Below are 26636 nucleotides of genomic sequence, written 5' to 3'. Positions count from 1 at the left end.
CTGCCTGGGGCGAGCCCGCCTTCAACAACCAGTCGTCAAGGTAGGGGAAAACTGACACCCCTGACCGGCGCAGATGAGCTGCCACCACCACCATCACTTTCGTGAACACCTGAGGGGCGCTGATAAAGCCGAAGGGGAGCACGGCAAACTGAAAATGCTCTTGGCCTACAGTGTACCGCAGGTAATGCCGGTGGGCCGGCAGGACAGGGATATGAAAATATGCATCCTGGAAGTCCATCGCTACCATCCAGTCTTCAGGGTCTAGGGCAGTCAAGACCTGAGCCAGAGTCAACATCGTGAACTTGACATTCCTGGGGTCCAAGATGGGACGCAGACCCCATTTCTCCTTCTTGGGGACCAGAAAGTAGTGGGAATAACATCTACGTCCTACTTCTGACCCAGGAACGCACTCGATGGCCCCCTTGGTCAAGAGGCCGTGACTTCCTGTTGGAGAACCGCATAGTGACCCCCCGACATGCGGTGGAACTGAGGTGGCATGGCTGGGGGGACAGACTCGAAGGGGGGGGAGTAGCCCCTTCGGACGATTTGCAGCACCCACCTGTCCGAAGTGACAGAGCGCCAGTGGGGAGGTGATGTTGAATGCTGCCGCCCAACGGCGTGGGGTGTACCCCAAAGCTCGGACTAGGAAGGCTTTGAGGCGGACGCTGTGGGAGCGGAGGTGGACTGACCCGCACTCTGGCCCCAAGTGGCCCCAAGTGCCACCACAGCAGCCATCACGCCCGGGGCCGTGCTGAGGTTGGTTCTGCGCCGGCTTCTGGCTGAACGAATGTGTAGGGGCGCCGCTTCTGTGGCCACGAAAAGAACGAAAGGTAGACGTGGCTGGGCATGTGGTGGAGAGACCCAAGGACTTGGCCGTAGCCCGAGAGTCCTTGAAACGCTCCAGCGCACTGTCTGCCTTTTATCGCCAAACAGGCGAGTACCATCAAAAGGGATGTCAATGAGGGAGTTCTGACATCCCCCGAAAACCCCATGGACCGCAGCCAGGCATGGCACCGCAAGGTCACCGTCGTAGAGATGGCCTTCCCCAAAGAGTGTGCGGTGACCAGCCCACACCGAATGGCGAATTTCGCGGCATCCTTCCCCTTCGCAACAGCTTGGAAAAGTACAGCCCGAACCTCCTCCGGGCACAGGGGCAGAGTTTGCGCCACCGTGTCCCACACAGCGTGAGAGCAGCGGCCCAAGAGGCATGCGGTGTTGAGCGAGCACAGCCCTAGGCTGACGGACGAAAACAACTTTTTACCAAACTGCTCCAGCTTTTTCGATTCCTTATCCAGCGGAGCTTTAGGGAGCACACTTTGGGAAGTGGAGGCCTGAATGACCAGGCTCTCCGGGGTAGGATGATTCATTAAAAAGGCAAGGTCACTCGGTGCGGGGCAGTGGCGCCTGGCCATGATTTTATATGCAGGAACCCCTATGGCTGGTCTAGACCAGGTGCCCATCAAAACATCTGTCAAGACCTCATTGAAAGGAAGCAGAGGTTCCATAGAACTTGCTACCGGCTGAAGCACCTCAGTAAGGAGGTTCATCTTGAGAGTAACAGTAGGCAGATCAAGGTCAAGAGCCTCAGCTGCTCTACGTAGCACCACAGTGTATGTGGTGCCTTCCTCCATGATAGCGGGAGGAGACACAAACCCAGGCTCAGAGGAGAGGTCAAGGCCACCTGCATCCTCCGAGTCCTCCGCCCACTTATGTTCGGACTCGCACTACGGTGCAAGAGGGTCCTCCGACCCCTCCCAGTCATCCCCCTCCTCCACGGCCCGCCACACAGGCTGCAGCGACGGGGGAGGCACAGGGGAAAAGAAATGCTCCAACGGGGCCGGGAACGGCACCGGTCGGCGCGGATCCGGCTCCATGTCCCAATTAGGGTCCGAAGCTGGAGCAAAATTGCCCGGAAGCTTGGGCAAGGGCGGAGGTGGGACGAACGGAACCCATTGCGGCACCGGGAACGGAGCCGCAGGTGGCGTCGAGCCAGAGCCGCTGGCGGAGGACCCTGTGGCCCAGTGCCGGAGCCGCCGGTGGAGGACCTGCCAGAGCTGGGGCTGGAGCCGTTGGTGGCAAGCAAGGGCCCTCAATAGGGACCGCAGGGCCCGAAGGCGCACGGGCGGGGTCCAAAGACGCACCGGCGGGAGCCCTAGGCCTGAAAAGGCGGTCCATGGCTGCAAGGATCTCTTGCACCTGGGCCGGAGTCGGTGACGGATCCGGGTAAGGCGGCTAGGCTGCGGGACTCTCAAGCTCCAATGGAGCCGCAGGGGAAGGACCCCTGGCTTCCTCATCCGGAGACCGACGGGGGCAGGTCGGAGAGCATACACACTTCTTTAACTTTTTCTTGTGAGGTCTCTTACCCGCTTCCGAGGGTGAAGACTTGGACCCCGAGGAGCGATGATGATGGCTCCGTGGTCGGGCCCTTAAGCGACCCTTGGACCTCGAACGGCGCAGAGACGACTGCCGGGCCTCTGGCAGCTTTCGGGACCACTCCCGCAAGTCCTTCGGAGTCATGGCCAGACATTCGGAACATGACCTGGAGTGATGGTCATGCTCCAGCCATTAGAGACAGACGCCATGAGGGTTGGCCACTGTACTGCATTCGCCATTTTACACGTGCTAAATTACATGTTGACCTTGATTCCCTGCGATGCTCTGATCTTCCACTTTGTTGCATCGCACTTCCATTTTTTGCTGCTTTGCCCTGTAGTTACACTTCAGCAGTAATATAAACATGTTTTTTACGTAAACCAGTACGGGCTGGTGCGAGACATCTCGTGAGGTTATTTTGTACCTTGAGCTTGTTTTTGTGCATTCTATGCTTATCTCTAAGACAGAGGGAGAATGCGCTGTGCAAGGCTCTCCAAGGCCGGAGACAGGGAAAGGAATCTCTTGTGCTTTGGTGCACCCAAACAGAATCTGGCCAGGTCTGTATGGGTGGATCTGACGCAGAGATGCGGTCAGCACCTATGATGAATAGGTGGGCGAGAACGCCTACTAGAGGCTTCTCGAACGTGTTGATTTAACTATAAAAAGCGGTGTCTGTGGGATGGAGCTCAGGAACTCAGTCTTGGAGTGGACGCACTAGCGGGACGAATTTGGTGCCCGGAGAGATTACTTCCTGTGCCCCAGTCTCTACAGGGTTCCCGACTTGGTGTTTTCGGTGCTTGTCCAGGGATGTTGAAGACTCCGGTGCAGACGTATCTGGTGAGGTGCGTTGTACATTAACTGTTTATATACCTATATTCACTGTTTCATATTTGTATGTATTACAATATATATATGGTGTGGTGTATTCATTGTTTATTGCCTTTCACTCGGTGCCTAAGAATTTACTAGCTTCAGTGACTTATTGCCCTTGTCTACGATATTAACAAAGCTCATTTTACCTCCAGAGGAGTGTTGGAGTTTCTGTGTAAGTAAGTATAGTGTGCGTAAGTTCAGATTACACAAGTGGGCAAGGCAATACAGCCACCAACATCCTACGACGGCAGGCCCCACAGGATTTAAACCCAAGCATCCCTAAGTGGCACCAGGTGTCAAAGACTCAAAAAGAAGTAGAGACAAAAGTTTAAATAAAGTTAGTCAAAAAGTGACTAGGGTATGTGCTCTAACCGGATCTGCGCTTGCTGGTGCGGAAAAAGAAAGAACTGACGTCAGCGCGCTTGGGTGGCGCCTAAGTAGTCTCCGTGACGTGATCTTGGCGCTTACTACGCCAGTGACGGACGCCGAGCAGCACAACTACACCTACAGATGCGCAGGGGTACTGCTGATGAAAAACTTTCCAGATCCAGTCTGACGACTGGGGATATTCTAACGTAAGGAATCTATCACTAACATGTCTCTTTCAGATACAGGGCTCAGGGAGAGGGGAGCATGTCACAGCAGAAAAACTAGGGATTTTCCTTAAAAATCACGAAATAATCAGAGAATTCCCTTCTAATACATAGAAATGCAGGAGAGGATTACATTTCTCATCACCACACATGCGCATGCTGAAGTCACACGTCTGGTGATCGCTTACGTCGGGACTGCGTCTAACATCATGCGCATCTGCAGAAATGTCTAGTTATCTTGGAAAATTTCAAAATGAGCTTGCGCTCCCAGCTCAGCATACCAGCAGCACGGAGCGGAAACGTTTAGGTTAATTGGAGTGGTGAACCTTTTGCTGCAGTAAGTAGGAGTGGTTGAGGCCTGGAGGGGGATTCACTTCTCATTTTGTCTGTGAGCAATGTATGTTTGCATGCGAGTGGAGCACCAGAGTGATAGTGCTCAGATGTATGTCGGCATGCTAATAGCAGCCCTTCTGAGGTTGTTCTTTGCCCAAATACTTTGTATGTATGGTAACATTTGGAAAAACCAAGGTTTTTGATCAATATTGAGGACCTCGTGACTGCACAGAAAAGCTAATAACTTTAGTCCTTCATGAAAACAAAAGAATACCCGATTGTTTTCAAAAACGTTGTGCAGGTTTGGGATACTATAGTAACAGTATAGCTCTTCGTACCAGTAGAACATATACCTTTCCCTTACACTCCTTTGAGGTTCCCTTGGCGGGAATGAACTGTCCGACTCCATAGATGCAAGATGCTGAGAACTAACACTCTCATGTGGGGGATGGCCCCTTACTTTGGTATGACCTCAACATATGTTACAAATGAGAAATTACAAGGAAGACTGAGTGTACAAGCCAAGCCGAAAGGCTGTACCCCCATTTGCAGAAGTATTTGTTGGCTACAACTAGCCTGTGTAAGCCCTTGCTACTTTTTTCTCCCTGAAAAACTGCTTTCCTCCCTCATTTTTTATTTCAAAATCAGAGTGCGACTAGCCTACCGGTATCCCCTAAAGTCTAGGCTAAGATGTAGTTTAAAAAAAAGTATTTTTGGGGGCATGGCCAAGATGGAGGAGTAGGAAGACGTGTCCTTCCCGAGCTCCCGCTCCCGGCCAGGCCCGAAACCCCTAAATTGAGCAATTTCTCCCCCCCCCTGCCTACCTGAGGTGGCGGAGCTGACTGGGGGAGCTTCCGGTCGCCGCTGGACAGGGGTCCGGACTCGCCGTTACTGTCGGAGCCGGGTGCGGTGTAGGCGGCCTCAGAGCCCCGAAGTGCTGCAGGGCAGCGGGCCGGAGCTGTAGCACGGCTACTGGTGTCGCGGCGCCTGGCGCCCCCAGGGTCCAGCCTGAGAGCCGGTGCACATAGGGTCGGTGACCCGGCGAGACAAGCGCTGGAGTCCGGTGAAGGAGGAGCGGAGCCCCGAAGACGGCGCCAACCCTAATGACTGCCTGCCCCTGAGCCCGCCCCTCGGCTAATTGAGGCCGCGGCTGTGGCCTAGCCGGAAGGCGGCAGTGATCGGAACTGCGGAGGGGCGGCTCCGGCGGCGGTGAAGAACTCGGCGCAGCAGCGGTGCCTGCAGACCAGTGAGCCCGCCTGTGGCCCCCGCTGCAGTGCCCATACCAGCGCACCCGGAGCGCGGTGCCAGGGAGGCCGGGAGAGCTGCAGACCGGGCGAAGACGGAGCGGGCCCCCCCCCCTCCCCCCCAGGTCACTCGGAAGAGGTGAGGAGGCAGCAAGTGGGGTGTGGAGCCGAGCCGGGGGCCCAGGTGCGGTGGCAATTGCCCCCGCGGACTGCATGGAGGCAGAGTGGAGCACGCAGGAGGCGAGGCGGCACTGGAGAGGTGACGAGTCTCGGCGAGGGTGATCCAGGGCGGCTTGCGCAGTGTGCTCGGGGGCTGGAGCGGTGAGTGCCCGAAATTCGGAACAGTGCAGAGACGGAGCGGGGCCCTGGACACGAGGAGGTGAGGAGAGAGCTGGAGGGGAGTGCGGTGACACGGAGCTCCAGAGACACTGCAGAGCGGAGCCCACAGCGCACCACACCGGAGAGATCTGGGGGCTGCTGCGGCGCCTGGCCTGTAGCGCCTGTCCGAGAGGGGGAAGTGGCCCCTGGGTGCGGTGACTGAGCAGGGAAAGGCTCCCCAAGAGTGAGCGGACATTGGAGGCATAGCAGGTTCCACAGTAGCAGTTGGTGAAGCGGCGCGCTGACCTTGGGCATGGCCTCGCCGGCGATTGTGTAGCAGTGAACTCCTGGGGCGATCGACGGAAGAAGGGGCTCTAGGGTTCCGGGCCTGACGTTGAGTGTCGGATTGGCTGGTGTTGAGGAGCATAGCGCACGTGCTGCTGAGGCACAGGCCAAGTGGAGGGGGCCCGCCGCTGCCAAAAGCCCCGCTGGGCGCACTGGGCCCGTCGCTGAGCTGGCAGCCTTCGCTGAGCGACGATCGGCCTTGGAGAAGTGACGGAGTCCCGGAGAACAGCCGGAGGCCCGGGACCCACCGCCCACGTCTGCCAGGGACCCCCTATCACAGCGGCGACGCGGCAGTAGAAGACCCTGGGCGCCACCTGCCCTACCACTCAGACCTCCGGCGGCGCCATTGGAGCCGCTGCACGCCCAGGCGCCGCAAATGTCGGGCTCCAAGGGGGGTAAGAAGGGGGAACGCACCCTTCCGGAGATGTTGAACCGTGGGACCCCTCGCCAGGACAGGGGTCAGCCGGGCACTGGTCCCCCGTCGAGCTCACGGGGTGCGGGGAGCCCCCTGTGACCAGCTCCTTTCTGGAGACGTTGTTTGGCACCCTCAGGGAAGACTTCCAGGCGTTGAAGCAGGAGGTGGCTGGAGAGGTCCGAGAGTTACGCAGGGAAGTCGACTCGTTGGGAGACAGGGTGGCCTCGGTGGAGGAGGCCGGCCATTCCAGAGATGAGGAGATTGCCCACCTACAACAGGAGGTCCTACGGCTCACAGAACAGCACATCGACCTCCAGACGCATAATGAGGACCTTGAAAACAGGTCCAGGCGCAATAACATTCGCGTACGAGGCGTCCCATCTAAAGAGGAGGGAGAGGACGTGACCGCCTATCTGATGGACCTGTTCCGTGATATCCTAGGGGAGCCCGGGGACTTCCCAATGAGGATCGACAGGGCGCATAGAGTGGGCCCACCCCGCAGAGCCGCGGCGCCTCCGCCGGACATTCTGGCCTTCCTCCCGGATTTCCCCCTGAAGGAGCGGATCCTTCGTGAGGCCCGCAGGAAGCAGCCCCTATCATTTCGAGGACAACAGGTGGCCCTCTTTCAGGACTTATCCACCATCACTCTGCAGAGGCGCAAATCATTCAAGCTTGCCACGGACTTCCTACGGGAACATGACACGCAATACTCCTGGGGCCACCCCTTCAGACTTATTTTTCGATGGAACGGGAGATTGCACCAGCTGCGGTCCCTGCAGGATGTTTGCGAGGTGCTGGGCCTTACGGCAACTGAAGGAGAGACCTCCCACGCCCGACCGCCGGCGTAACACCAGGGACGGCTGGCGATCGGTCCGGAGACGGCGTTCTCCCGCCCAGCCCGCGCGACCCGACCACGATCAGAGCGGGGATGGACAGTGCGCTCCAAGAGGTGTCCAGAGAGACGGCAACCGTGAATGTGGCCTTAACGGCCTAACCAGACTCCGGGGGGAGATCGACATAGCCTCATCATTAACGCAGGTGCGAGGGTTCCGGGGGCGGGAGGGGACGGGGGGAGTGGGTTGTGGCTGGACGTCCACTTTGCAAACTTTCCACGGCCTTGTCCACTAGGGACCGGACTGGGACAATGGAGTTGAATGTAGGGTTGGGAGGTAGGGATGGGAGGCATGGAAAGGGAGGGTTGGGGAACCACCGGCTGGTGGACTCCTTGGACACAGAGAGGGGCAGCCTGCAGTTACAGAGATTTGGTTTGTTGGGGGGGGATGTGGGAGTTGGGGTTGGGGGTTCAAGGTCCCGGGTGTTGGGGGACGGGACTGGGGAGGGGGGAGTTCTGAGTTCGGGGGGGGTTGCTGCTAGAGCGGGTAGGGGTGGGACTGGGAGACCGTACTGTGCTATAGTATTGCTTGATTTCACTGAGTGCTGCTCGCCTGTATTGCTAGTTGCGGGGCCTTCCCTGCACTGTCTGTCCAGCCTGGCTTTGCTTAACCTGTGTACGTTCCCCTGATGGCCCTTAAGATTTTAACCTTAAATGTGAAAGGGCTGAATAACCCGGTCAAGCGCAGGGCTGTGCTGTCCCTTCTAGATAATGCCCAGGCAGACATCTGTCTCCTACAGGAAACTCACCTCTTGGCCAAAGATTGTCATAGGATGCGCACACCGAAGTTCCCCACACAGCTCTTCTCTTCTGACGTGTCTAAAACAGCAGGGGTTGCCATTCTCGTATCTGGGAGGTTCAAGGGGGAGATCCTGCACAAAGTGGCTGAACAGAGAGGGAGGCTCTTGGCTTACAGGGTTAGATTGGGCGGCCTAGTGTTCACTATAGGCACGATTTACAGCCCCAACGACCGACAAGAACGGTTTCTGCTTCAGGCCCTAGAGGAGGTAACGACCACCCCAGATAGGCATGTTGTCTTGGGGGGAGACCTGAATATGGTTTTCAATGCACCCTTGGATAGGTCGACTCAGAGACGCTCACAAGCGGGCGAATTCTCGCAAGCACTTAGGTCCCGTATGGAAGACCTTGATCTGCACGATCTGTGGCGGCGGCTCCACCCCACGTCTAGGACGTACTCCTATTATTCCCATGCCCATAGATCCTACGCGAGACTAGATCACCTGCTGGTGTCGGGCCCGGTTTGTGAGCTGGCCTCGACCTCTGAAGTGGGGGTGCTTTCCCTGTTGGACCATGCGCCGGTGGTGGGCGTTTTTAGACTGCCCCCCGTCTCCCTCTCACGAGGGGTTTGGCGCCTTAGGGACACGCTGCTCCACAGGCAATCAGTGGTCACGCGTATACGTGACACCCTGGCTGAATTCCAACGTCACAACGATAACGGGGACACCACCCGGGCGACGCAATGGGCGGCCCTGAAGGTAGTGCTTCGGGGCGAGTTCATCGCGATCTCCGCAGCGGAGAACAAGGAGCGCCGGGCGAAGCGGGAGGAGCTTACAAGTAAAGTGAGGGAATTGGAACAGGTACACCAGAGGACAGGGGCGCCCAGGGTTTGGCGTCAACTCAAGGCCGCCAGGAAACTCTTGTCTGCGCTGGATATGGACAGGGCGGAGTATGCGGCGTTACGCCTGAAGCACAAGTACTATACCGGGGGGGACAGATGCGGCCGCCTTCTTGCGAACAAACTTCGCGTGCAACACCAGAGACACCGGGTGAAGGAGTTATCTGTTCCTGGTGGGGGGACGGTCACAGAGGATGACCAAATCGCGGACGGGTTCCGTCGGTACTACGCAGACCTCTACGCGGGGCAGGCCCCATCAGCACAGGAGGAGGATGACTATCTGGACTCGGTCACTCTCCCCTCCCTTGCCCCGGACCAAGCTCAGTACTTGGAACGAGACATTAGACCCGAGGAGGTGATCTCGGCGATTTCTCGCCTCAAACTGGGGAAAGCCCCGGGACCCGATGGCTACACCCCCCTCTTTTACAGGACGTTCTGCCAGGAGTTGGCGCCGATTCTGACGCGCCTCTTTAATTCATTCTCGGAGCCTGGGGCCATTCCCCAGGACTTACTCCTGGCAACGGTGTCGGTGATCCCCAAGCCTGGCAAAAACCGGGCTGAATGTGGATCCTATAGACCGATCTCACTTCTGAACACGGACCTCAAGCTATATACGGGGATTCTCGCGGCGCGGTTGGCACTACACATGCCGGGGCTTATCGACCCGGACCAGGCGGGATTCATTCCTGGCCGGCAGACAGTGGATCTCACCAAACGGGTGGTCCACTTATTGGAGAAGGCCTCCAGACTCCCTGGTGAACGTATGCTGCTGTCCATCGACGCGGAGAAGGCGTTCGACCGGGTGCACTGGCCGTACCTCGAAAAGGTGCTATGTAAGATGGGCGTGGGGGAGAAGTATCGCACTTTCGTACTCAATTGCTACAGATCCCCTTCTGCTGTGGTACGAGTGAACGGCTGCAGTTCTGGTAACTTCATGATAGAGCGGGGTACCCGGCAAGGGTGCCCGCTGTCACCGCTTCTATTCGCCCTTTACATGGAGCCATTCGCCCAGCGGGTTCGCACCAACCTGGCAGTGACTGGCATCCGGATGGGGGGTTCGTGCATGTTCTCAGTCTTTACGCGGACGATGTAATCCTGACACTGGATGACCCGGGTCGTTCCCTTCCCGCGTGCATCGCTGAATTGGATAGCTTCGCCAGGGTAGCAGGTTTCAAGATGAACTTGGGGAAGTCGGTGGCCCTTGACATCTCCTTGTCTCCCATGACGAAATCTGACCTACAGGGGCTTTTTCCCTTGACCTGGTCTAAGGATTTGGTACCTTATCTGGGCATCCTCCTGGCGCCCTCCCTTCCTGCCATGGTTTCGGCCAACTACGCGGCTATGGGTAGGAAAGTCAAGGAAGAACTCGCCCGGTGGGATAAGGGAATGCTGTCGCTGCTTGGCAGGATAGCAGCGGTGAAAATGACCCTCCTCCCGCGAGTCTTATATCTCTTCCGAGCCCTCCCACTTCAGCCTCCTAAAGGATGGATCCGACAGATCCAGGCGGATATCGCTCGCTTTGTTTGGCAGGGCCGCAAGCCCAGACTCAAGAGAGCTCTCTCCACGCTGGCGCCGGAATCCGGTGGCCTGGGCATACCAGACCTCACCAAATACTTCCAAGCAGCGCAACTCCGACACCTGGTGGAATGGAGTAGGTGGGAGTCCGACAAACACTGGTTGTTCCAGGACCAGGCGGTGGCAGGCCGTCCATTACAGGAGATACCGTTCTTGCGTAGGCCCCACCGCCCGCCCAACCTATACGCTTCCTTTGTCACGAGGGTCCCACTGCAGATCTGGGATGCGGTGAGCAGCAAACACGAGCTTACTACCTTTCCGTCGCCGTTCACCCCGATAGTGGACAACCCGGACTTCGGTCCCGGTATGGAGCCTGGAGCGTTTGTGCGCTGGCGCACGGCTCGTTGCTCTGCGCTGTTCCACATGTATGGCCCGGAGGGGGCCACGCCCTTTTAGGACCTCAGACGGGATTATGATCTACCTGAAACGGAACGCTTGCGGTACATGCAGGTGCGTCACTGGGCGCTTCAACCGCAGGTGCGAGACATGGCCGATCGGAATCTTACGCCTTACGAACTCTGGTTGGTGACGCGTTCCTCGGACGCCAAGCTCATCTCGGACCTATATAAGCTTCTGCAGCCCCCCCCGACCCACATCTATAATCCTGGTCGTGAACGCTGGGAACGGGAACTTGGTAGACAGCTGGGACACACCGATTGGGAACGCATTTCTTACCGGGCACGACACTCCGCATACCACACAGGGCTCACCGAAACATTCACAAAAATTTCCACCTACTGGTACTACACCCCCGCACGGTTGCATGAAATGAATCATAATATCCCCCAGACCTGTTGGAGAGAATGTGGACAAGTCGGTACACTCACACATGTCCTATGGGAGTGCCCCTTACTGGACCCCTATTGGGGAGGTGGTGCTGGGGGAGATAGACCGGTGTTTTGAGATTGAGCTCCCACGCTTCCCCGCCTATGTTCTGCTGGGTCTGCCCAACGACCTGATGTATCCTCTGAAATCCAAAAAGGGTAGGCAAATAGCAATTGCATTGGGTTCGGCGGTCCAGAATATACTTATTCATTGGCGCACCACTACACTTCCCACCGCGGTTGGCTGGTTGCACAGGTTGTGGCATGTCTTGAGGATGGAGAAGATGTCCCTGGTGGCGGCAGGGGAGGTGGATACATTCAAGGAGTTGTGGCTCCCCTTTCACACCTTGTTACAGTCCGAATTCAGGGAAATCACTTGTCCCCGGTACCTCAGACTGCTACGTCTGACGTCTCCGGCGACTCCGTCCACTTGACCCGCTAGTGACCACAGGAATGATGGGGGCCTGGGCGCTCTTCTGCTTTGGCGACGTAGGGCACTTTTAGCACAGTACGTGGGGTGGGGGGTGGGGATAGGAATGAGGGGGGGGGAGGAGGGGAGTTGGGTGCAGGGGAGTTGAGTTCTGGTCATGTCTCACTCGGAGATGCGCCTGTCATACGACCTGGAATGCTGTTGGCCTTTTTCTCAATGTAGCCACAGGGCGCTCCTCTGTAGCAAATTGATTGCTTTATTCGCACCGAGACGCCTGTAATTGTTGACCTGTGTGGTTTTGTGTTTAACTTTTTGATGCTGCAATAAAATACTTTAAACCTAAAAAAAAGTATTTTGCATTTATTATACATAATATTGTTAAACGATTAAAGAAAAATAGACACAAACTGACCTAGTAGGTTTAAGTAACATAGGGGTCAATTAAGACGCTCATATTTTGCATATGGAGATAGAGTCTCCTATCACCTTGCACATCAAGTGACATGAAGCAATGTATAATGGCATGTTTGTGCTGTTTTTGCACATGTGTGGTGGGTGTTGCTCACCATTGGTGAGCATTGGGAAGCCATTTAAGATATCTATTCTTGCTATATAGCTAGTGTGTAACCGAAATTATGCTGCGTCCCTCTTACACATATTTCTTTATTTTTCTCTCTAAATATCTTCTCCAAATAGGTTTTCCACAAGAATCATTTGAAAAAACCCAGGTAGGACTCACTTGTGTGAATAGGTTGTTCGGTGATGCACCTCTATTACCAGGATGGATAAACTGAGCCTAGTGACGATTTTTGTAGGGATCCTTGAGCCCTGACGAATGCCCCAGACCAGATAGGCTAATTATTGAGGGTAGAAACATGTTGGTAACTAGTGGTACGAATGAGATTTGTGAGAAGAGATGAACAGGGTGAGGAGGGACATGCTGGCATGGACCTCCATGTTGACAGACCTACAGAGGAGTCAGGATTCGGTATCCCAAGAGCGCCCAGGAAGGGGAATCCCCTAAAAGAACAAGACATAATGAGATATGGTCAAGGAAGGTTTGGCATTCCAATAACAGATATGAAAGAAAAGCGCAGGTGATCATATGATTAGATTAGAACTGACCGGGAAGGGAGGAAGGGTGGGGGGCTAGGGAAGTTACTGTTGGATTTTGTTCTACAAGTTAAATTAGCAAGAGGTTATGTGGGGAACTACGTTGTCTGTAAATGGTAAATGAAACAAATGACGCTTTTGTATGCAAATGTAATCCGGTTACCCATAAATGCCAATAAAAATAAATAGAAAAGAAAAGTTGAGAGGAACGCAGTTGAAGGAACCGTCGAGGACTGGCGTTTTAGTATTCTAGTTGCTATGATCGTCGTCAATGGCAGCAGCGACGAGATCATGATCATAGAATATGATGCTGTGGTAAAGGTCAACGTTTATGTTGCGGTCATCACTGTAGATGAGGTCTTTGACGAGGTAGCCGTTGTCGACGAGAATGTTGCTGCAGAGCTCAGAAAAAATTTCAAGGATTTTTTCGTCAACGGCACAGACTGTGAAGCACATTTAAGAAGTGCATCTTTCGGGGAAGGAGTGGTAGACCTTGAGTAAACCTTTTCTGAGGCAATTTTTCCCTTCTTGGAGGAGGAAGGAATAGCCTGATGCCTCTTTTCGTGCCCAGAAGTAGTATGTTTGGATTTTTTATAGCCTTTGAAGGTGGTTCTGAGGCGATTTTTTCCCCTTAGATTTGAATTTTTTTCAGTGAAGGTGAAGTCTGTGAAGACTGATCACTATCCTCCTCAGATAATGGGCATTTGTTAGCCTTTGTAGATATTGCAAAATTCTACCTTCCCTGTCTTTAAGAGTCTTCTGAAAAAAGGTGCAACAGATTTTGCAGTCTCTCACCTTATGCTCTGGTTAGAGTCAATATATGCATTCTTTATGTGGGTCATCTGAAAGGAGCCTCTTCTTTCCACAAGACTTACAGGATCTGAAACTTCCTTTTTTAAGGGAGTTGGGACATGGTGTCCTCTCAGGATATGCAGGTAGTCGAAAAAGTGATGCTTTTTGTAAGTAAATTCCTTTGAAAAAGCAAATCTCAGAACTCTCATCACACGACATGCAGTAGAAAATCTGAGGGATTCAGGAGTGTTCTAGAGGATGCTATCACCTGATTGGCAAAATATTATAGTTTGATCCTTTTTTAAAAAGGACATAGATAGGCTATAATACTTCATTGCCATTTTGTCTATGATAGTAATATACATTGCTTCATCATAGTACCGTGCGACTCCCACTTCAACAACGGGGAATGATTCAAGCATGTGAATCTATGAAAGATCCAGTACTGGAGCAATATATTTATATATATGGAAAACGTTACTTACCTTGTAAGCATCTATGCGAGGCATGTAGTGCTGTAGATTCACATGCTGTGCATTCTTCCACTATCTAGTGTTGGGCTCGGATGTGTACAACTAGCTTTTCTTCTAAGTATTTTTGAGTCACGGGACCTAGTGACTCCACCAATAAGTGGTATTGCGCATGGGCATTGGCTCCATTGTCAGTCAGTTGTTTCCTGTACATAGGACAAGATTAGAAATGGAGCATATAAAATACAAGAGAGTATGACCTTGCAAAGTATAGAAAAAAAGCTAACTTAAGGAAAGGAGACTATTCTGCAACAATCTCAGGCAACCTGGAAGGAGGGTGGGCGCATGCCAATCTACAGCGCTACGTCCTGTGAACAGATGCTTGCAAGGCAAGTAACATTTCCCGCTCCTGCCATGTGCAGTTGTAGCTACATATGCTGTGCACAGACTGTAAAGCAGTCCTCCTAAAAACAGTGACTTAGCCAGAGGACGTTGCAGAAGATTAAAATAGTGTGCACAAGACAGCCTGTTCAACTCTAGCTTGTTGTCTAGCTAGGATGTCAGCCAATGGTATATTACCTAAGAAGGCCCTTTCTCATGAGTGGAATGTGGTCTGGTAGGGACAGGCAGTGTTCTTTTTGCTTTGGTATAACAGGTCTGTATACACTTGAATAGCAATCGTGCTATTCCTGCTCTGGAAATAAATAGCACATCCTTTATGGGGATTGCAGTAAGAAACAAAAAGCTTTGATTCTTACAAAACGGTTTTGTCCTATCAATATAGTACATTAGCACTCTTTTGACATCAAAAGTGTGCAAAGCGTGTTCTGTTACCATTTCTTGGTGTGGAAAGAAGACTGGCAGCCAATTGTTTGGTTAAGGTAAAAACTGGAGACCACATTAGGCAAGAATTTTGGATTAGTTCTTTATGTACTTCTAAGTTAAGAGCATGTATTTCACAGACTCTTCGGCGATATGTGATGGCTACCAGGAATGCCACTTTCCAGGATTCAGAAACTGAAGAGGACGAGTGTGAAGTGGTTCAAAAGGGGGGCCTATCAGTTTTCTGAGGACTATGTTGAGGTTCCAGACGGAAGAGGGGGGCATCCACGGTGAGCTAATCAATTTGAGGCCTTCCAGGAATGCTTTCATGACTGGAATTCTGAATAGAGCAATATGTTGCCTAATCTGTAAATAGGCTGCTACACCAGCCAGATGTAACTGAATAGATGTATAGCAAGTCCAGGCTTCTGCAGGTGAAGGAGGTAACAGAATGTGTTGCACAGATGCTATGAGTGGATTGATGTCTTTGGGAAGACAATAGTTCACAAATCATTTCCATTTGACTGCGTAGCACGTCCTTGTAGTAGGTCTTCTAACCTCCTTTAAAATAGACATACACTTCTGGTAATTTAAGGAAACCAAATTTTAAGACCTCAGGAGCCATATCGTAAGGTTGATGAGGGTTGGGATATTTAAAAGTGCTGTAGTTACGTGTCTGAAGGTCTAGCCTATTGAGCCTCTGATCGACCTGAGGGCCAAATAGATGCTCACCATCAAAAGGCACATTTAGTAAGTGTTGTTGCACTTCTGGTTTAAACCCGAAAACCCTCAGCCAAGTGTGACGCTGCAAAAAAAGGCTGAAATCAATGCTGCATGCGGCTGTCCATGTGATGTCTAAAGCACATCGAATATTAGCATTCGAGATAATGTTTCCCTCTGCCACTAATTGCTGAACTTTCTGGGGTACTGGTCTGGGAGATGTTCTAACAAATCTGCCATTTGGTCCTACTGGACGTGGTCATATCGGAAGAGCAATCGGATGGAGTTAACTATACGACAATGAGTAGCAGACTGCGCCGCCACCCTTTCCCCCAGCATCTATTTTCTAGCTCTCCTGATCGGGAGGGGATAGAGGATGCATCACCATTGCTCTGGGTGTTAGCGCGCTCTCTGGCAGTATGTACCACCAGGGAGTCAGGCGGTGAATGGCCACAAATATGTATGGTGGATCACTACGGAAGGCTTTATATTTCCTATCTACCCTAGGCATGATAATTCTTGCCTTGACTCGCTCTTTAAATATCTCGGTGGCTGGTTTAAGGACTTCTTTTAGCATCAGAAGATATTGGAGGATCTGGAGAGGGCTTCCACAAGGAAATCATCATCTTCTTGCTGCATGTGAAGCTCGACATTGTGAAACATGGCAGCCCTGTGTAATACGTCATGATATGCAGTGGGGAAGGCTTAGCAGGATACAAATCTGTGTCTGCAGGGGGTTTAATATCATTATCATCCCAAGGGTCTGAGCGCTGTGGGTCATGAATTAGGTCATATGAATCATAATGGAGTTTGGACTGTCCCTGGCCCAGAGTGTGAAGAACCCCAATGTGAGTATTGTGAGTAGGTAACTCCACAGGTAACACAGGAGGTACAGGACAAGGAGGAGGTGGAAGGGAAGATGAAGGAATTGCAGGAAATAGAAGAGAGGTAGTTCTGTCGTACTTTTTATGCCTCTTGGGAGGGATAGGCGTCGGTGGGTTGATGGACTGTTCAAAAGCCAACTTTCTCTTATGAGGAATAGGGATCTTTGGCACCCGTGGAGGCTTTGCCAAAATCCTCCAGTGCCCAGTTGAACAAGTATCCTCTGTTTTCGAGCGTCCAGATGTTCTTAAAGCCACTGAAGGATCGACCGCTCAAAGTCCTTGGAAGCTGCAGAGGAGGAAGCAGTGGAAGGGGGCCTCGATGGTGAACCACAAGTATGGGCCTATCTCAGTGCCGAATGCTTTGGGTCAGCAGGCTTCGGCGCCAAATTGGACTTCAGCTTCGACCCCCTCTTCCGCTCCGAATGTGTCGGAACAAGATGTCCCAGCACCAAAATCTTTGGCTACACCCCTTTTGGCTCCGAGGGTTGTAGATGATGCGCCTTCGGATACGGCGCCGAGGTGGACTTTAGTCCCAAATGAGGAACGGGTGTTGGGTCTGTCTCAGAAGGCTGGTGTCAGCCATGGCCAGAGGATACCTCAGGAATGCGAGCTTGAGAACGACGCCTCTTGGTGGTGGCTAGGGGGAGCATCAGTACTCACTGCAATCTTTTGGTGCGGCCGAGTATGTGGAGGTTATTCTGCCTTAATATCCGCCTTGGAGTCAGCGCCTTCCGGTGAGAAGGCTGGTTCCATTTTGATGCCCAAAGCAGCTCATTGTTCTATATCTGACTCCTCACGCTCTCAGAAGATGTCTGGAGTATCTTCCACTTCTCGACTGTGTGCCATGGAGGCAGCGGCGGTGAGCGTGTCGTTTCCATGAAGTCTGTGTGTTACAGAATGCAAGACACGCTGAAAAGGAGTCTTCTTGGTGGTCGGAAGACAAACCGAGGTTGGAAACAACATGAAGATCGAATATCAGGTACTTGGAGTGGCAAGTATGAAAGATTCAAAATGGAGTTCTTTCCATAAAGACATTCTTGATTCGGGCAGTGGAGCTCTAGAAGTATGTAGCCAACACAGGGTCGAACAAAACAAGATGGTTGAAAACAAGCGGAAGCAGTATTGTTTTGTAGAACCGATGTGGGGACGGATCAGAGGGCTCGGTGAGAACACTGCATGGCGTAGAACTGGTGCTCACAACAACACGTCTGAAGCAAGCTGTGGGGAAAAAACAATCTAACAATGAAGCAGATGCCCATGTGCAATACCTCTGATAGGTGGAGTCACTGTGACTCGAAAAGACTTCATTCCAAGAAAAACAAGTTGTACATGTCTGAGCCCAATACTAGATGGCAGAAGAATGCACAGCATGTTCTATCTACAGCTTCACATGCCACGAAAATAAATATTTATATATAGATCAATATAATGATTGATCTACATTTATTTCACTATGCTTTATTTGCAACACTATATAATGGTGATTTTTGAAAACAAACATTATTTGATTGTACCAGGCTGAACTATCATGCTCAAATCTTGATTTATATATGTAAAGATGAACTGCTGAACAAATATGACAACAACAACATGTGTTAGTGTTGAATTATCTTCTACAATGTTATTTTCAGTACCTTGAGAATACAATGGCTTGTTGGCTCGATAGCCAGCACTGCCCTGCTGCATGTAGTTCTGAGTCAAGTTGTAAGGCCACGAAGCTGGGAGAAGAGGATAATGGCCATGTGGTCCATGTTCCCAAGGAACAGAAGGGGGATTCATTTTGCCAAATTGTCCCTGGAAAGTTGCATCTATTTTTTAATCGAAAACAAAAAGCACATTGGAATGTTGCCACAGACAGTGAAGGGTGACAGGCAAATTACACTTTAGAGATTACACAGGAATACAACAAATCTACTAACTAAGGTTTTTTGTTCTGGGTGTGAGGAGTACTAGCTCCTTCATAGAGTGTAATGGTAAGTGAATACTCCCTGGACTCAGGAGAAGTGCTAATTTTAACATAACAAGATGTCATCTGATGCAGCACCCTCACCTGTCTGTACTATGCATATCATACAAATCGTGGAGTATCTACAGTCTATCCTTGCATATGGTTACAGGAAACACAGGATGCAAAGAAAGCTAATAAAACAACTACAAAGGGACAGCTGGACCCCATGGCTTTAATTTTATTAATCCCTTGCCTTATGATGAAACCATTACTTTAGGGTTTTTAACACATGTAATAGTTATATGTGATTTCAAACTAGTACAGAAAGTGTAGGAAAAATCTGATACCAACAGCAGCCCGTCTTAACCAGCTGAACGAAAAAACAAAGTACTTGAACTTAAAATCTCCAAAAAGCATGTTCAAGAGGGATGGTACCATTTTAATTTGCCTTTGTCAGCGGGAACCACAGTAGAAACCTTTTTTGAATTTGAGTATTTATCACACGTTTAGAATGAAGTGGTTTATAAAAAAGCCCCAAAGAGAACCTCATAATGATTCAACAATATCATGATGTTGTGTAGTAATGGTGAATCCATGCTTAAAGATGTATAAAAACGGGGTTCATGCTCATGAAGCTTGCTTGTTCGTATTTTTGTGGCGGTCATGCATCAAAAAACAATCGACTAAGGCGTCTTATAAAGAGCCAACGGGACTCGCATTTGGGAACGGATATACGCACTGTTGTAGGTACTATCAGGTAGATTCATCAAGCATTTTTGCGAGCGCAAACGGTGCGAATCGCAAAATGCGGCCGTTTGCGCCCGCAAAAATGGCATTTGAGATTCATCAATGGGTCATGAACTCGCAATTTGAAAAATCGCAAATAATTGTAATTTATCAAATTGCGATCGCATTTAAGGAATCTCAATTAGAGATTCCTTAAATGCAATTCATGATCCATTTCTGAACTGCGAATTCGCTATTTTTGGCCACTATTTACCGCGAAGTCTGACTTCGTGGTAAATAGCGAAAACTTAGAAAAATGCACTTTAGTGCATTTTTCTAAGTTGGATGTTACACACACACACATGTCATTTGGACATGTGTGTGCGCAACATCAGTCTACATTTACATTTCAGGGGTGCTACAGGGTGTCCTTTGGGCACCCCTGGCACCCTTGAAATCGCATCCTTATTTGCGATTAGCAAATTGCTAATCGCAAATAAGGAATAACTCCCCATTCATTCCTATGGGCCTTTAGGCCCATAGGAATTAAAGGGGAGTCAATCCTTATTTGCGATTAGCAATTTGCTAATCGCAAATAAGGAAGCTGTAGAAATCGCAAATAAAATTGCGATTTCTACATGAATCCCGTTTTGCAAGTCCTTAATAGCGATTCCTTAATAATCGCTATTAAGGACTCGCAAAACGGGACAATGATGAATCTGGGGGTATATTCTAAAGTGTGTGGTTGGAGTACCCAAAGATGGTAAACACGGGGTGCATATTGAAATAAACGTAATTACTTGAGCGCTGTCACATGTTATGTTTACAAATACACATGTTATGTAGCTGAATGTTATTCCCCATTTCAATAGGGAAATTCGCAAATGGCATTATATATCAATATATCGTATACCACAGGATCTCGTTATTTAATGCGTGCCAAAAATAACACTCAATACTGAGGCACTGGTAATGGAGTCTGCACGTGGCTATGGGTTCCTTTGTGAGCCTTCACTTTGATTTCACGTGTGCAAACACAATGACTAGTTTTGCACATAGCGCTTCATACTGCAGTGGTACCTTCTATGCACTTCAAAAAACATTGCTAGAAGGCTGAGTAGACCTCTTTTGCTTTATCACTTGCAGGTTACACTAGATGTCATCAACAAGCGCTTAACTCGCTGAGTTATCTTGCCTAGTACCCCACCCCCCAAAACGTCTGAGATAGTATACTAGCGACGTGAAACGGTGCACAGAGAATAAAGTGAATTAAATTGAAAAAGTGGGTTGCCCGCATACGTAAGTCGGATATACAAGTATGTAGGTGTATAAGGGATAGGTGTTGAGGGAATTTGGCTCTCAGTCTCTTTTTACACAATTATAGCACCGCCCCAAAATAATAACGCCCCCGTCCCCGCTACAATTACTCTCGGCAGAGGGTGAGAAGAACCTAGCCCCTGAGAGTTTGCGTTTCTGAACACAGTTTTGCTGCGCCTTGAGGTATGCGTCTCTGTAGCTGTAGGGAGGGAGCGAGGGAGGGCAGACTGGGGCGGCGGCAGGCAGGAGGGGGTTTCTGGTGGATGCCTGCAGACAGAGTGAGGCTGTTTGCAGGAGCCAGCAGCGGCGAGATGAAAAGGACGCTCCTGGGGGAAGCTGCTGCTGAGTCTGACCGGGGGAACCTCCTCCTCACCAAGGACGGGGCCTGCGCCTACCCACCGCCCTGGTGCCTTACAATTCACTTCCAACCCTCAAAAACATCACCAACTCTCAACCTTACAAATGTTATGCATGAAGTGAACCTCACTGAAACCTGTATAGGCACCTCAACTCGAGGGCCTGTTGTGGGATTTCCACAGGTCACTTGAAAGGCGCACACTTTGCTCAGAGGGAAGGATCCTTCAATAAACATGTATTTTTGATTATTTTAAGCTTACAATCCTGCCTCCAGGGGGATGCTGCATATCAATGGGTTCCAATCACAATACATCTGACTTTGTCACTCTGAGGCAGGAATGACTTGGTTTTGCAGGGAGTGCCTGCTCAACCGTGATACCATCTGTTCTGAACTTTAAAAACTGCTGGGGTCTTTTTTACAGCATCAATAAAACAAATTAAGAGTTATATTACAAGACATCTACCAACTTTAGCAAGATGTACTTTGAACCGTTTGATAGTCTCACTGATTATATTACATATAATTATTTTGCAATATTGGTCTACTTCCCTGCTTTAGCTGCAAGACCTTAGAATTACCCCCAGGCGTCAGACTAGATCCATAAAGTTTTCGTAAGCAGTACCCCTGTGCGTCCGAAGGTGGTGTCGTACGGCTCCGTGTCCGTTGTGGGCGTCATGGTCGCTGAGATGGCGTCGCGGCAGCTACTTAGATGCCACCATCGTGTGCTGACATCAGTTCTGTACACGACTTTCCACGCCAGAATGCAGAGCCATGCAAGATACTGACCACTGGTGCATTGAGACTAGGGCCCTGAAAGGGATGACCATAACCCTAGAAATCAGTTCGCAGAACGGGGAGGATGGGTGGGGCGGTAAGGAATCTATCACTAACTACTGTTTCTTACAGATGCATCGTTACCAAAGGTAAGTAACTTGTTCATCTGAAAGAAACACATATTGATAGATTCCTTATCTTAGAATAGATACCCCAGCAATACCAACCCCGGTGGTGGGTCTGCAGACCAAGATCACACCAGGAAGTCCCGGAGGACTGAACGGCCAAAGAAGCAGTCTCTCCAGACTTGGCTGTCCAGGCAATAGTGCTTAGTAAAAGTGTACAACGAGGCCCACGTAGCTGCCTGACAGATGTCTTGTATGTGGACACCACCTCCCAATGCAGTAGTGGTGGCCGTCTCCCTGGTAGAATGGGCGCACAGCCACACCGAAGGCTCGTTCTTCGCCAGAGAATAACAGGCTTTAATACACACGACGACCCTTCGGAAGATAGTCAGCTTGTGTACAGCCCGACCTTTCTTGGCACCTACAAAGACCAAAAAAGAGCTAGTCATCCACCAGGAACTGTTGTTTGCGATTGAGATAAAATGAGAGCGCACATTTTGGGTCCAAATGGTGGAGCCTCTCTTCCTCTCTGGAAGGGTGAAGACGGAAAGAAGGTGGACAAAGTGAAGGTCTGCCCGATGTGAAAGGCAGTGACAACCTTTGGCAGAAAGGATGGACGTGTTCTGAGAACAACCTTGTCCGGATGGACAGACAGAAAAGGAGGTTTACAAGAAAGAGCCTGGAGCTCACTCACTCCTCTGGCAGAGGTGATGGCAACCAGGAAAGCAGTCTTCAAAGTTAACAGACAAAGAGGACAGCTGTGAAGAGGCTCAAAGGGAGAGCACATCAAGTATGTAAGAACCAGGTTCAAGTCCCACTGTGGCATTACAAAGGGAATACGAGGGAAAATACGAGTACTGCCTTTGAGGAATCTATTTACAACAGGGGACTTGAATAGAGAGGGCTTATCCGGAAGCCTAAGAAAGGCTGCAACAGAAGAAAGGTGGCCCTTGATAGTGCCCAGTGCAGAACCCTGCTGGGCCAAAGAAAGAAGGAACAGAAAGACTTCTGAAAGAGTGGCAGAAAGGGGATCCACAGCCTTTGCTGTGCACCATGCCACAAACTTGTTCCACCTGGAGGCGTATACCAACTTAGTGGAGGGACGCTTGGCTGCCAGAATGACATGACAGACTTCAGGAGGAAAGTCGAAAGGAATCAACTGCCGCCGCTCAATCTCCACGCAAAGAGGAGAAGACTGGACAGATTCAGGTGGAGCACGGTCCCCTTCTGCTGTGACTGAAGATCCTCCCGAAGAGGCAGACAGATAGGGGGATCGATGGTCATACTGAGTAGCTCAGGATACCAAACTCTTCGGAGCCACAAAAATAATTTGGGATCGGTCGCACCTGATCTTCTTCAGCACTCTGGGCAGAAGTGGTATAGGCGTACAACAGACCGCAACTCCACTTGCGACGTCGCCTAGTGAGTGCCGCCTTGGAAATTCCAATGCGCAGAACTGCTGACATTGCGTGTTCTCTTCGGTGGCGAATAGATCTAACCAATGCTCTCCCCACTGTTAAAAGAGACCTTGCGCCACCTCCGAGTGAAGATGCCATTCGTGATCCATCATTCACCTGCGGTTGAATTGGTCCGCCCTGGCGTTCAGTGAACCTGCCAGGTGTTGAACCACCAGAAAAATGCCCTGAAGTTCCAGCCATATCCAGAGGCGCAGAGCCTCCTGAGATAGGGTCCACAACCCCACCCCACCCTTGTTGCAGTACCACATGGCAGTGGTGTTGTCTGTGAACACCTGCACTACTCTCCCCTTGACAGAGGGAAGGAATGCCTTCAGTGCAAGTCGGATCGCTCGGAGCTCCAGAAGGTTGATATGGAGCCTCGACTCCGCCGGAGACCAGAGACCTCTGATCTCCGCCTCTCCCATGTGGCCGCCCCATCCAAGGAGGGATGCATCCGTCACCACTTTGTGCTCCGGTTGGGGAAGGGAGAGGGATCTGCCATTGATCCAGTGATCATTGATCTGCACCACTGCAATTGTTGTGCAATGCCCTCCGAGATTTGGACGTAGTCGGACAGGTTCTTGAGGACAAGGATGGTGCACCAAAGTTAAAAATCCAAAAAGCTGGGGGCGTGGCCAAGGCGGCGATCATGGCGGACGCACTCTAAAGAGCTCAGTCCCGCCGGCGCAAGATCCTACTAACTATCCTGCATTGCCCTAACCCACTACCGCCCTGATGAGATGCCTGGCCGCTAACAGCGCGGAGAACGATCCGGTGGGGTCTTGAGAGCGCTAGCGGCGTCCACGCCGAGGATCCGGGTCCCGCGGCTGACGGGCCTGCGCCGCCTGAGAAAGCCGGGACCTTGCGCCAGCCCGCGCCCGGCCGGAAGTGAGCCGACGCGGAGTGCAGCGAGGCGGAAGTCGCCGGGCCCCACATCTGGAGGCGGTCGGACCCGGAGCTGCACTGGGATCCGCCGGCGGTTGCTGCGGAGGAGCCCGCCATCTTCCCGAGGCCGACCTACCATCGGGGGCCGGGTAAGCCGCCGACTCTGGCGGGAGACATTGCGGGGAGGGGGTGATATCCTCGACCGGGCCAGCTCTCACTCGGCGGCCTAGTCGGACCGCGGGAGCCTGGCGGCCTAGGGGTGGTGGGGGCTCGTTATCATTGCCGCTGTAGCCATCACCGCTCGAGCCCCCCTCCCCCCGGTGGAGGCTCGTGGGTCCTGCTGACAGGGAGCTCCTGCATGGAAATCATCGGACGCGGCTGGCCGATTGGCAGGGTGCGCAGTTGCCTGGGTGCTGGCGCCTCTGCCCCCTAATTCCTGGGATACTGAACGCTATACCCTGCGCGCTGGCGCTATTCCTGGGGCTGGTGGGCGCTACAGTGTCACCACCCTACTAAGAGGCCCGTCTGTTCTTCAGTGAGGCCGACAGAGACCGAGTGACTGTGTCCGGGGGCCCACGCCCGGGGTGAGGAAGAGGTGCACCCGACGCCCACGCGGCCGGCTTGGACTGCGTTCCTGTGCCAGGGGCTCACCATGACGAGGGGGGCAATAGCGGCAACACTGCAAAACAAGGCCCTATCGACAAATTCACGCGGCCGAGCGGCGGAGCCGGGGCCGCGGGAGGCTCGCAGGGACCAGGCCCTGACAACGCGGCCCTCATGGCTGCTATTACGCAGTCCAGAGACATGCTTGACGCAAAAATTGGGGCCGTAGGCTCCGATGTCACTCTGCTCCGACAGGATCTACGCAACGCGGTGGCCCGCATTACTGAAACCGAGTCTAGAATCACAGAGGTTGAAGATGAGGTGGTAATCCTTAAAAAGAAGGTGGCTACCATGGAGGGCTTGCAGAAGGGCCTCGCGCTCAGTGTCGAGGACGCAGAAGGTCGGGCCCGGAGGAACAACCTTCGCTTTGTAGGATTTCCGGAGGATAGTGAGAAGGGCGACATGCCGGACTTCCTGACCCGTTGGTTGGAGGGTTGGCTCCCCCCGGAATCCCTGTCGCGCTGCTTTGTGGTTGAGAGGGCACACCGAGCGCTACTCCCGAAGCCACCTCTGGGTGCCCGTCCTCGGCATGTGATCGCCAAACTGCTCGATTATCACGACCGGGATGTTATACTGCGACAGGCGCGAGCGAAGGAGCCCCTGATGTTTGACAACCACAAGATCCTCATCTTTCCTGATTATACTAAGCTTGTGCAGCAACAAAGACAATCCTTCACTGCAGCAAAGGCGCGCTTGCGAGAACTAAAAATACAGTATGCCCTGCTTTACCCGGCGCGCCTCCGGGTGGTCTTCCAATCTTGGACACAATTCTTTAATTCACCAGAGGAGGTCTTTGCTTGGACGGACGAAACAGTCAGCATTAGGGTGCATACTCCTCCGGGCAGAGACTCTGACTCTTCCTCTACAGGCGGCCCCTCGAGGGCTCCCTGGAGGTCGCGCAGCAGAAGCAAATGGCGCTCGCGCTGCCAGAAGACTCAACCTTCCCGCAATGGAGAAGCTGGGGCGGCTGAGGAGGCGGAAAAACCGACATCGGCGTCTTGAGGCCCCGAGCTCAACCGCACATCCGGGCCTGGAGGCTCTGCTAATTTCTCGATGGAACATAGCTGCATTGGACGAGTAGATATTGCTTGTGAATTCCCATTTCACTGTGTGCTCCGTGCAGCATGTGTACATGGGGGTGGTGGGTTGGGGAATGCCTGTGAGAGGGCGGACGTACCCACGGAGCTGTTAGATTAGTTGGGTAAGGGGTAGGTAAGTTTAGAGTGGGTAGTTGGTGGGGATCCATTGGGGTAGTAGGTACCTGGCCCCCCGGTTGGGGGTTGGTGATACCCTATTCCGTGACAAGTACTTACATGTTGGTGAGGTATGGGGTGGGGGGTGGTCGGGTAGTTGTGGGTTGAGGTGGTGGAGTTGGAGGGATGGGGGTGCTGCGGGGGGGAAGGTTGGGGGGCAGGGGGGCGGGTGGGAAGTTGGGGAAACTGGGGTAACTTGCTCAGTCACAGTGTCTATTCGTGTCCGCTCAACAACCTATGTGTGCGTGCTGTCTATGGAACCCGGGGCCTTGCTGTACTTGCCCCCTGATGGCGGGTGACACCCATGACATTGACTCCCCGCTGGCGTCCTTGCGAGTTGTGAGCTGGAATGTAAGGGGTATGCTTGACAAAATCAAGAGAGGTGCAGTCTTGCGACTGGGAAAGAGAGAAAGGGCAGATGTGCTACTCCTGCAGGAGACGCACCTCCTGTGGTCCAAGACTCTGAGCTTACAGCGCT

At 52.1% G+C, this 26636-nt stretch overlaps 1 protein-coding gene across 2 annotated transcripts in view; it reads right to left on the bottom strand.

Moving 5' to 3' along the window:
- The window catches only part of TUT4 (terminal uridylyl transferase 4), a 1200849-nt gene that overhangs the window by 36448 nt on the left and 1137765 nt on the right, over nucleotides 1-26636 (bottom strand). For both annotated transcript variants that reach the window (XM_078670586.1, XM_078670594.1), the window contains exon 31: nucleotides 18287-18460. In XM_078670586.1, coding sequence (XP_078526712.1) covers nucleotides 18287-18460 — 174 coding nt within the window. The remainder of the gene's footprint in view (nucleotides 1-18286; nucleotides 18461-26636) is intronic.

This window comes from Lissotriton helveticus, chromosome 1_2 (genome assembly GCF_964261635.1).
Source record: "Lissotriton helveticus chromosome 1_2, aLisHel1.1, whole genome shotgun sequence".
Taxonomy (NCBI): domain Eukaryota; kingdom Metazoa; phylum Chordata; class Amphibia; order Caudata; family Salamandridae; genus Lissotriton; species Lissotriton helveticus.
Note: the sequence above shows the minus strand (reverse complement) of the source record. Positions and strands in the feature narration are given on the sequence as shown.